The sequence below is a fragment of the Eptatretus burgeri genome, chromosome 19 (genome assembly GCF_056783735.1).
Source record: "Eptatretus burgeri isolate ZD-2024b chromosome 19, Ebu_testis_v1, whole genome shotgun sequence".
Taxonomy (NCBI): domain Eukaryota; kingdom Metazoa; phylum Chordata; class Myxini; order Myxiniformes; family Myxinidae; genus Eptatretus; species Eptatretus burgeri.
Genome location: NC_140979.1, coordinates 2,649,790 through 2,659,828, shown reverse-complemented (window position 1 = coordinate 2,659,828; position 10,039 = coordinate 2,649,790). Strand labels below are relative to the sequence as shown.

The following is a 10,039-nucleotide window of genomic DNA, read 5'->3' as shown; positions in this document are numbered from 1 at the left end:
AGACTCGTTATTTAAACACCACACGAAGGGGAAAACGGTCTAAAGAGAAACGAGGAACCGAGGAGGGAAATACAAAATGGCGGTTACAGCGTCTCGTCACCCTCACACAAGGGATCTTTGATACAGGGGAACATTTCACCCATCGAGCCTGTAATATATCAACACCAGGTCTAAACAATCGATAATTTTGTCGGTTTAATCTGACTGGGGAAGGTGGAGAGGGGAGAACATGGCGACAGGAACAGAGACATCCGTTTGGGACAAGTCTGACCGTAACGAGCCCTCTCAGCATCCTCCATCTTCACCGGGATGTCCCAGGAGGTGTGAACGAGGCCGGTGGACTGAACGTGCCCGTTCCATGGTCCGTGTCTCTCGTGGACCCTTCGTTGAACACGACACGACCCTCACCTCACGGCTCCGTTCCCAATGTGCACCTCCGCTCTCATTGGCCCACGTGACCAGCGCTGGCCACGCCCTTTTACACAACTCGTGCCGTCTCACTCACTCGTTCGCGCTGGCCACGCCCTCCCGTCCTGATATCAATCCGCGACGGAGAACGGGAGGGTGAGAGGAGGGAGGGAGGGAGGACAAGATGAAGGAATATCAGTGAGAGGGAAGGAGGATCGAGGAATTCTCTCACAAGGAACTTCACCCAATAGTCCATGATGTCCTTCAATCCTCTCAATTAAACATAAATAGATAATTCGAGTCTCCTGATCCGGATCATCACCAAAACCGAATCACTTCGTCCTTGTCACACATCCAACCACTCATGGTTCCACACATGTCCGAGATATGGTTGCGGACACACGGACGCACGCACGCACGAGGTTCGGACTCAGTCCAACGGATGATAATAATTAATCATTAGAGTTATCTTTCAATACGAGGAGATTCGGTTCATCAAAGCCGTTGCTATGGTTACCAACCTGTGGTTCTGTGTCCGTGCTCGATATTTATATAATTGTGAGGAAACAGGCTCGCGAGCTCCATGTGCCGGACTCGGGGCGGGAATCGAACTGCGCATGCGCGCGATGACGTCACGCACTCCCAACGAGAAGCTCCGCCCCTCGACCTCGAGATTCTCTTCACCCAGCGGTGAGTGATTCCTCCATTCCTCCATTCCTGATGTCCCTACTTCCCTCATGTTGTTAGATTTGATTACAAATGGTGGACAAACAGTAAAAGGAGACAAAGAGGTCACGTGTCGTATGTCGTTCAATTAAATTGAAGTGAAATCGTGACGTAAAACCAATATGGCCGCCGAATTCGGGATGGGAGATGAACTCGTGTTACATGGGGTCTCGTGGTGGTTCATGTGTCCTGTAAGGATGAGATAAACACCATTGGGGTCATCGCTCCACATTGGGAATACGGGGATGAGGGAACATGTTCGGGATTGAAACAAAACGCGTGGTGTGGTTGATACAGAGATCACGTGGTGTGGTTGATACAGAGATCACGTGGTGTGGTTGATACAGAGATCACGTGGTGTGGTTGATACAGAGATCACGTGGTGTGGTTGATACAGATACCACGTGATGTGGTTGATACAGAGATCACGTGGTGTGGTTGTTACAGATACCACGTGATGTGGTTGATACAGAGATCACGTGGTGTGGTTGATACAGAGATCACGTGGTGTGGTTGCTACAGATACCACGTGATGTGGTTGATACAGAGATCACGTGGTGTGGTTGCTACAGATACCACGTGATGTGGTTGATACAGAGATGTGGTTTTCCTCCTCCAGGAGCTGGATGATCCCGTGATAAGTGAAGTCCCGGATCGTGATCGGACTTTCTCCGAGTATCGACCGCAGTCCTTGTTCCCCGGTGGTGTTGGGGGAGGTTCACCTGCCCTGTGAACATGGGAATGCTGCTGTTTCTGCTGCTCACAGGTAAGTTTTATTTCCTGTTATAATTTACCGTCCGACAGGTGTCCGACAGGTGTCCGACAGGTGTCCGACAGAGTGGTGCAGCGGAAGCGCGCTCACCTTGGAGCTCTCCAGTCGGTGCTCGATTCCCGATTCACCTGTAAACCGTCCGATTGGTGATTCGTGAGCGGGGTGTTGCATCATCGTGCTTCAGACGCATGTTTAGCCGGCTGTCCAATCTGCTAACGTGAGTCGGTGGACGTAAAAGACCCCACGGTGTCTTTCGCCAAGAGCAGGTGAGCTATCTCCGGCTCCCTGAATAAATAATTTACTCTTGTGACCGGTTCAACGAACACTACTCGGACCAAATGGAAAATGCAGGTGAAACAGGCGCAGGTGAGATATACCACGGAGGTTTGTTTCACCTGCGCGGTCTGAACGCTCGAGGACATGTTTATTTATTTATTCGTTTTTTATTTATTTATTTGGAGGGTCGGGCTGGTGGGGGGGCTCGTGGGGGGGGAGGTGGATAGTCCTGGTCTACGAACTCATTCAAACAACGACTCGTCCTCTGAACATTCAGAGCCTTCAGGAAGGATTCTCACCCCTCGACTGTTGTCACATTTTGTTGTTACGACCTGAACTTAAAATGGATTAAATTCAAATGTCTTTGTCACCGATCGACACGAAATACCCCATCAAGTCAAAGTGAAAACATGTCTTAGAAATGTCTACAAATTAATTAAAAGTAAAAATCTGAAATGTCTCGAGTCAGTAAGTATTCAACCCCCTTTGTTACGACGCTCCAAATTGAGCTCAGGTGTAATACAACTTCCTTTGTTCATCCTTGAGATGTCTCCACAACTTGATTGGAGTCCACCTGTGGCCAATTAAATTGATTGGACATGATTTAGAGAGACGCACACCTTTCTGGATGAGGTCCCACAGTTGACGGTGTGGTTGTTAGGGATAGGGTTAGGGTTAGGTTAGGATAGCGTCAAAATCAGCACTCATTAAGGGGTCTACGGGTGGGCCGGGGTTCGAACCCCCCCCCCAAAATGGGTTTATCACCCGTGATGGACCAAAGTTTGTTCACGACGTCAAATAATTCAGGGTCCGAGGAGGTCTGCGGGGGGTTTGAGTGACTTGCTCGTGATCCAGGTGAGCGTTTCGACAGGTGGTCCTCCGTTTAATGAACTTGTAAAAATTTCTCAAAACATGTTTTCTCTTTGTCATTTTGGGGAATTTTGTGCAGATTCGGTGACGAAAAAATAATCTCAATTTAATCCATTTTAAATTCAGGCTGAAACACAACAAAATGGGACAACAGTCGAGGGGTGTGAATCCTTCCTTGTTCATTACAAAGAGACTCGACTGTAGAACTTATTACTCTCCGCTGTATCAAGTATAAAGTTTGTTTGATTTGTGTCTCGAGCGACGGTGTGCTCGTGCAGACAACCTGTGTGCACCTGTTGTGCAGTGACACTCTGTGCTGGGCAGACTACGGACAACAGGAATTGGACAAGAATCAAAAAAGTATCAACGACAACACCAACAACTTTAATCGGCCCCATCGAGAGGATCTCAATCATCCCGGACAACACCACGGGTTCCAATTCGACAGGTGTGGGCTCTCTGCCTGGAATTGCCACCTCGATTCTGAAAAGTGAGGGCCTGCCTGTGACGTCACACAACGATTATTATCAACCCTGATTGTCACCCCACCCGGGAGGAAACCCGTTAACATTCTCAAGAGAGTTGTGTTGATTTGTGTTTTTGTTACCCCGACGTTTATCTCTGTAAATAGGAGGGGTTTTCAAATTGTTTTTTTATTTATTTTTATTTCAAGTTCAATTTAAATTCTGTTTTCACCTTTCGCAGTCACCCAGGTTGATTCACACTCGGGTCGCATCAAGATTTGTGAAATTTGAATGTTTCGTATCCTCGGTCTGCGTGGAATGCGTTGCACCGAGGGGGAGGATCATCGCATCTGATCATCGCAGGCTTCCATCGCCATCCATGCCTCATCACGAGGCTGTCTTAAGTTCTATTCGATTCCTGTTTTCCCTTTTGGGACCTTCTGGTGGAGCTAAAGTCTTCACGCCGATCATTTTCGTTAAATCCGAGCAGAACAAGGATCAACCTCATTTGGTAATCGGCTTTCATTCAACGTCGGGGTCATTCAAGGTGTTCATCTTGTTAATTTCAGGGGGGGGGGGTTTCTGTATTTTGAACTGATTTGAAACTTTCCAGTGAAATCCCTTTTAACCCCTTCGATCCTTGCTGTTCCACATTGTGAAGGTGACATTGTGGTGACAGTTCTTTTTCATCAATACCTTCGGTACACAAAATGTAAATGTCCATCATCATGAAGAGCTGATTTGTGTTTATTCATTTTCTTTTCTTGCAGAACTACTTCTGATTATCGCCCTGATCACCTTTCTCGTCCCCATCCTCAGCATCATCGCAGCTGCTCTTGTCATATGGGCGCTGTTCGTAAGGATTTGTTTGCATCTCATTGGGAACATGGTGTATATTTCTCTGGGAGTGGAAAGGTTTGGACCCGTCGTTGGGAAAGCTTTTCGGTGACGCATTCAAACAAAAACCCCGAACCATGATCATAACTTTTGGCTCTCTTCATGACTCCAACGTCGTCCGGCGCGTCCGTCATCATGGTCAAAAGTTGGCTTTGGGAATGTAGCGCAGGCAGGATGGGCCGAATGACCTTTTTCTTCATCGACGTTTCTCTCCAACATTCAGTGCGGCTCATCCTTTCAGCAATAGCAACGCATCGGTCTCTCGTGATGCTTGAGATAGGTCTCCCATCATTCCCACGAGAAACGACTGAACCGTCAACCGGCGAGGTTTGATGCCCTCATGACTGGGCCCGAGGACTTGACTTAGAAAACGATTTCTCTAAAGAAACGCCATGTGCTCCGTGGCCAAAATTATTTGTTTCTTCCCCATGATGTCCTGATACCTGAACTACCTGATGATACCTGAGCTACACTTTGCTGTCAGTGGAGTGGCCTACCTCGTTCTGTGGAAGGGGGCAAGTTGGGAAGGGCGGGGGGAGGGTGGGGGTATGAATTGTGCACATTATGATGTAAGCAGGACACTTGATGTAAGCAGGACACCTGTCTCAAAAGGTGCGTGGTTTTGGGCTCACGAGGCTGGACTAAGAGGACCATTCCTTCACAGAAAAATGAAGACAATGATGATCCCAATGAAACGATGGTGGAGTTGAATGCGATTGGGAACACTCCTTCACACGAGAATAGAGGATGCGCTCATCATCATCATCGAGTGGTGCACGTGGAGGATGTTCGAATGGCACATGCAGGTATGACGTTTTATATACTTTACTTTTGCCCAGGTATCGAGTTTGTGGATAGATGGGCAGACAGAATGGGGGACATGGTGGGAGGACAACGAACGGATGATCCATGGCACAAGGAAGGGGAAATGGAGTGGATGGGTCTCACTGGGTTTCGTTTGACTCAGTTGTGGAAATGGCAGACAGCTTGAGGGGAAGATGAGGAACGGACTTGAAATGCTGGAGGGAATAGGTCGAGACAACTGATTCAGGAAGGTAGTTCCACAGGTGAGAGAAGTGGGGCATAAAGGAATGGAGGTGGGCATTGGGTTGAGGATTTAGGAGGATAATGGGGAAAGGGTTTTTTTTTTTAAATACAAGATGAAGACTCATGGAAGAGCGAGGTGATGAACTGGAAGATTACGGCTCAGGATGAGGAGACGCAAGATGGTGGTGCATGGCCTGCTCGAAGTCCTGGGGGGGGGGGAAGATGTATCTGCCATCAGAAGGTGGTTTCATAGACAAGAGAAACAAGAAGTAGAGAAGCTGAGGTGGTGCTGTCAGCCTATCACTGACATTGTACAATTGTAGCCTGGATTGTAGAAGTTTAACCAGGAGGGAGAGACAGAGAGAGGGAGAGAGAGAGATAAAGAGAGAGACAGAAAGAGAAAGGGAGAGAGAGAGAGATAGAGACAGAGAGAGAGAGAGATAGAGAGAGAGACAGAAAGAGAAAGATAGAGACAGAAAGAGAAAGATAGAGACAGAGAGAGGGAGAGAGAGAGATAAAGAGAGAGACAGAAAGAGAAAGGGAGAGAGAGAGAGATAGAGACAGAGAGAGAGAGATAGATATGATGCTGGAGTGCCAGCCCATAGGGGAGAGTGGTGCTCCATATTGAGAAACGGAGAAAGACCTTGTTGGCTGTTGGTAGTTCTGATTTATTGGAGAAACTTTGTGCCAGAAACCTTATCATCACATCACCTGTCATCCATTAGGGTTTTGCCAACTTGCACTGAGCTGTCTAGCCCTGGTTCAAATCCTGACCCAGCTGTAAACTACCATCCTGGACTTTCTCACGTAGGACGAGGTATCGATGTTTACCGCCGTCCCTCAGACGGACCATAACCGGAGGGCCCGCCTGATGGCACTGGTCATTGGTGGACGTTAACCATTTGACAGTCTTCCGCGTAGAGTCGGTGAGTTATCACCAGAACACTGAACCAATTACAAATTCATGAAGTAGTCGGGGATGAAACCACCGTTTGGGAGTCGGGGGTGAAAAGCCTTCCTCATCCACCATGTCACTCGTTCACCTCGATGAGATCACCAAGGTGGAGTCGAAGCTGACATGTACCCATCAAGTTCAAGGTTATTAATAATGTGATGCACGTGCGGTGGATACATCTTGTGCAACATCCAATGTATGGATACATGTATGTTGGATACATCCACCACTCCATGTTGGATTATGAAATACAATTCTTACAAATCTCTCGTTCATTCAATCGTTCTCTTCTCAAACCATGTTTTGCTTTCTCTTTCCTCCCTCGTTTGTCCTCAACATCATCCCGAACCAATTTGTCCTCCTCGCCACTCTCATCCCATTGATCCCCATCAGATCACATTCCTCTCCTGCAGCCAATGTCGGAGAGCATGAACTAGATCTCGGACAACTTGATCATAACGGCAAAATCATCCAGGTTTGGACATTCCATTTTTCTTGACTCGTTCTTTTCCTCCTCAAACAAACAGCACTCGATGGCCGATTACTGCAAAATACACAGTGTACGGAATGGCCGAAGGACCATTCCTCTTGGCCAACGGCCTCGCCTGGAAGGCCCACGAAAATAAATTGCACAAACGTCCCACGTGGCCTTCAACATCCTACACACGTGACTTCGATTAAACTTGACCACAACCTTCATCACCCGTGATGTACCAAAGTTTGTTCAGGAAATCAAAAAATTGAGGGTCGAAGGAGGTCTGCGGGGGGGTTTGAGTGACTGTTGCTCCTGATCCAGGTGAGGTTTTGTCTTTGTCATTCTGGGGTATTTTGTGTCGATTGGTGACAATTTTTATTTTTTTTAATTCAGGCTGTGACACAACAAAATGTGACAAAAGTCGAGGGGTGTGAATCCTTTGTGAAGGCACTGTAATTAGCCCTTCCATTGTCGTGCCAAACCTGCCACGTCCAGGCCTCGCAGACACTGGACAAGAACAAAAATGATCGATTCCGAAGGATAAAACACCAAACAAATCGGTCAAAAGGGATGGCGGTTTCAGAAACAAACATTAGGATAGGTTGGACGTGTCTTTCTAAAATAATAAATGTCAGTGTGTCAGTGTGTCTCCTCCATAACTCCAAAACCATGAAACCGAGCAGCCTGAAACTTTGCATGCGTACTAAGGGACCTCCAAGGGAGTGAATGGGTGAAAACTGGGTGTTTGGGTTAATTTAAACACCTCCACCATGCTCTCCCTTGCTTGGATCTTAATTCGCCATGTTTTTTGGCCTGCTCAACAATGCCTTGACTTGGAACAGGCCACAACGGTTTCTCAATGATTAAAAAATAATATTCTTATCTTCACTCATCTTCTCGAATGCCTGGTCATCATGCCTACGAATTGCTGGACACGTTGCAATGCTTATAAACGCCCGGAGACGCCAGAGTTCGTGACTTTATTTCATTTCCGCACATGTCATAACCTCAAGAATCTCTTAAACTAAGCCAAATTTCAAAATTTAAACCTCTTGATTGACCTCGGCAGCAGTCCTGACTAATAAAAATGTTCATTTGTCCAATTCAGACTTTTGTTTGACATCCCGGGCGTCTCCGGGTGCACGGTGTTTAAGATGACCGATCGGCGATCGCAAGTCACTGACCGAGACTGCCGTTCTTTATCAACCGTTTCAATGGAGTTTTTGTTTGAGTGCTTAAGCCACTTTGGTGAGTGCTCTACAAGCTGCTTGGTTCTTCGAAGGGACGTCAGAACGAACGGGGTGCAAAGGGGGAGGGGGGATTGAGGACAGGGTGGTGGGGGGAGGGGTTACAGCACTCGATGCATGGGTAAATTTGTCTTCCTTCTCCTTCTCGCCCAAAATGGAGGGGCCTGTCAAAGGGGGGGGGATAATAACCAGAGAGAGCCGGGATATCGTTTGAGGGAAATATAGCAATTTTTGGCAAGCAGGATGATAAATTGGTCCGTCAGCGAAGCGACAAATGACTAATTGGTGCTTGTTTTCCATATGAAAGTGAATGAGAAGACTGTTTGTTTGTGACGACACTCCTCTGAGTCCCCAAGGTTCACTTATTTATTTATTTTAAACCACGATACATCTCACGAGGGGGTTTAAACAGTCATTTTCTCACAATTCATGACTTATAAGCACACGAGCCACCAGATGTCACAGGGAAGAGGTGCGAGGAGGCTCGGGGAGGGGTTTGGATGATGGAGGGGATGGGGTGTGAGGAGGTACCCGGCGTTGCCTAGCAATGTCAGGTACCTTTGCTCGTCCATAACATGAAAGCGACGCACGTCTAGTAACATTTAATGATTTCACACTTATTCTACAACGTTCAATTGAAGAAATAACTAAACTATATTAATCTCCGTCACTGAAGCAGGTCATGTTTTCACCCGTGTCTCTTTGTCACACAACCATTGATGTTTGTCACACAAATTGTGACGTTTTCGTGTTTGTGGAATTATTTTAATAATTGTAATCATTATGACGTCACTACCCCCTCCCCAATTCTGTTTTCTTATCAGAATGCTCATCATCGTTGAGCCGGACGACATCACAGCAGGAGAGTGAAACGAACCAAGCTTGCATGTCTCGTCTGTTCAACCACAAAAACCGACCAACAACTCTGATCCGAGACTTGGTCACAACACTTGGAAACACTGGGATATTCTTTGGCCTTCCTGGGATATTACACGGAAAGCCTTAAGTGTTGACGTTTTGAAAATTAATGTGAAATGTTCGAATTGTTTACCTTCTTCGTTATACACCTTTGGGCCTACGGAAGACCTTTTCTTCTTCGTCTTTCATCGATACTGTGGACAGTTTTTAGTGGTTGTTCTGCAGTTCGATTGTTAACTGTTTCATTGGGTTTTTTTGTTGTTGGTGTTTTTGCGATGATCTTGAGGTGGAGGATGTACAAGACCTTTTTAGACACAAGATGTACAAACTGTCGTCCTGGAAACCCTCCACAGAGCACTTTTCGATCATCGACATTTGCGATGTGAATTCTCACCCCTACCTGTCTTATCACCTGTTACCTGTTTTCATGAAATGCTTTGCCTTTGCCCAACTTTGTGAAATAGAGTTTTTTTTTTCTCCAAAAGAAAGCCTGTGTGGTGTGTTTCGTAATTCAGTTCTCAAGATTTATTGGATCGTGGAACAACAGGGGGGATCGAGAAGTCCAACGATCGAGAATCTGGGCCAAGGGATCATCTTTAGTGGGAAGGGAGTATTTAGATATACACTATACAGGTTGATAGACTCGTGGATCGAAGAGCAGAACGACAGGGAGAAATGGATGACGGACAAAATGGTGTCAAAGGAGAGCAATGGGATAACAACCGATGGATCATCCACAGCAGCCGAGGGTGGGTCGGAAGGGAACTCAAGGAGAATGGTGAGAACAGGGTATCGATGTGTGTACTGATGCTCGGTAGTGGGAATGAGAGAGACCATGAGGTGGTGGTCTTCTGCAGTAGACGTGAGTACCTGGAGGGAAGAGCTCGGGTCCAACGGACTCAAGAAGACAGTTCCATGGGGTAAGAACGTCATCCATCTCCTCTTGCTTTGAAGAACGAGAAAGAAAGGGGGGAGAGAGAGTTG

At 46.9% G+C, this 10,039-nt stretch overlaps 1 protein-coding gene and 1 long non-coding RNA gene across 10 annotated transcripts in view; one reads left to right on the top strand and one right to left on the bottom strand.

Moving 5' to 3' along the window:
- Positions 1–1,015, bottom strand: part of LOC147008428 (uncharacterized) — a 37,261-nt gene extending 36,246 nt beyond the window's left edge. For 2 of the 4 annotated variants that reach the window (XR_015053436.1, XR_015053438.1), the window contains exons 1-2: positions 930–1,015; positions 206–533 (exon numbers count right to left, since the gene is read on the bottom strand). This is a non-coding gene — a long non-coding RNA (uncharacterized LOC147008428). The remainder of the gene's footprint in view (positions 1–205; positions 534–929) is intronic. The other 2 variants (XR_015053437.1, XR_015053439.1) reach the window with 1 other exon arrangement.
- On the top strand, positions 966–9,532 carry LOC147008427 (uncharacterized). Of its 6 annotated transcripts, none has more exons than XM_085865049.1 (7): positions 966–1,098; positions 1,754–1,900; positions 3,357–3,542; positions 4,287–4,372; positions 5,078–5,219; positions 6,809–6,890; positions 8,962–9,532. In XM_085865049.1, exons 2-6 carry the CDS (start codon positions 1,870–1,872, stop codon positions 6,850–6,852), a joined length of 489 nt encoding a protein of 162 aa, XP_085721175.1. In that variant the 5' UTR covers positions 966–1,098; positions 1,754–1,869; the 3' UTR covers positions 6,853–6,890; positions 8,962–9,532. The 6 variants fall into 6 exon arrangements, 4 of the variants coding, with proteins under 4 accessions (XP_085721175.1, XP_085721173.1, XP_085721176.1 ...); XR_015053418.1 differs by lacking the exons at positions 966–1,098; positions 1,754–1,900 and adding exons at positions 1,907–2,172; positions 3,758–4,027; XM_085865047.1 differs by lacking the exon at positions 6,809–6,890.
- Positions 9,533–10,039: the final 507 nt, after the last annotated feature.

Bases quoted from the DNA above. Each gene is read 5' to 3' on its own strand.
- LOC147008427 (XM_085865047.1), top strand. From the start codon at position 1,870: ATGGGAATGCTGCTGTTTCTGCTGCTCACAG. The intron at 4,373-5,077 runs GTAAGGATTTGT...ATTCCTTCACAG, and splicing joins TTGTCATATGGGCGCTGTTC to AAAAATGAAGACAATGATGA. The intron at 5,220-8,961 runs GTATGACGTTTT...TTTTCTTATCAG, and splicing joins TGTTCGAATGGCACATGCAG to AATGCTCATCATCGTTGAGC.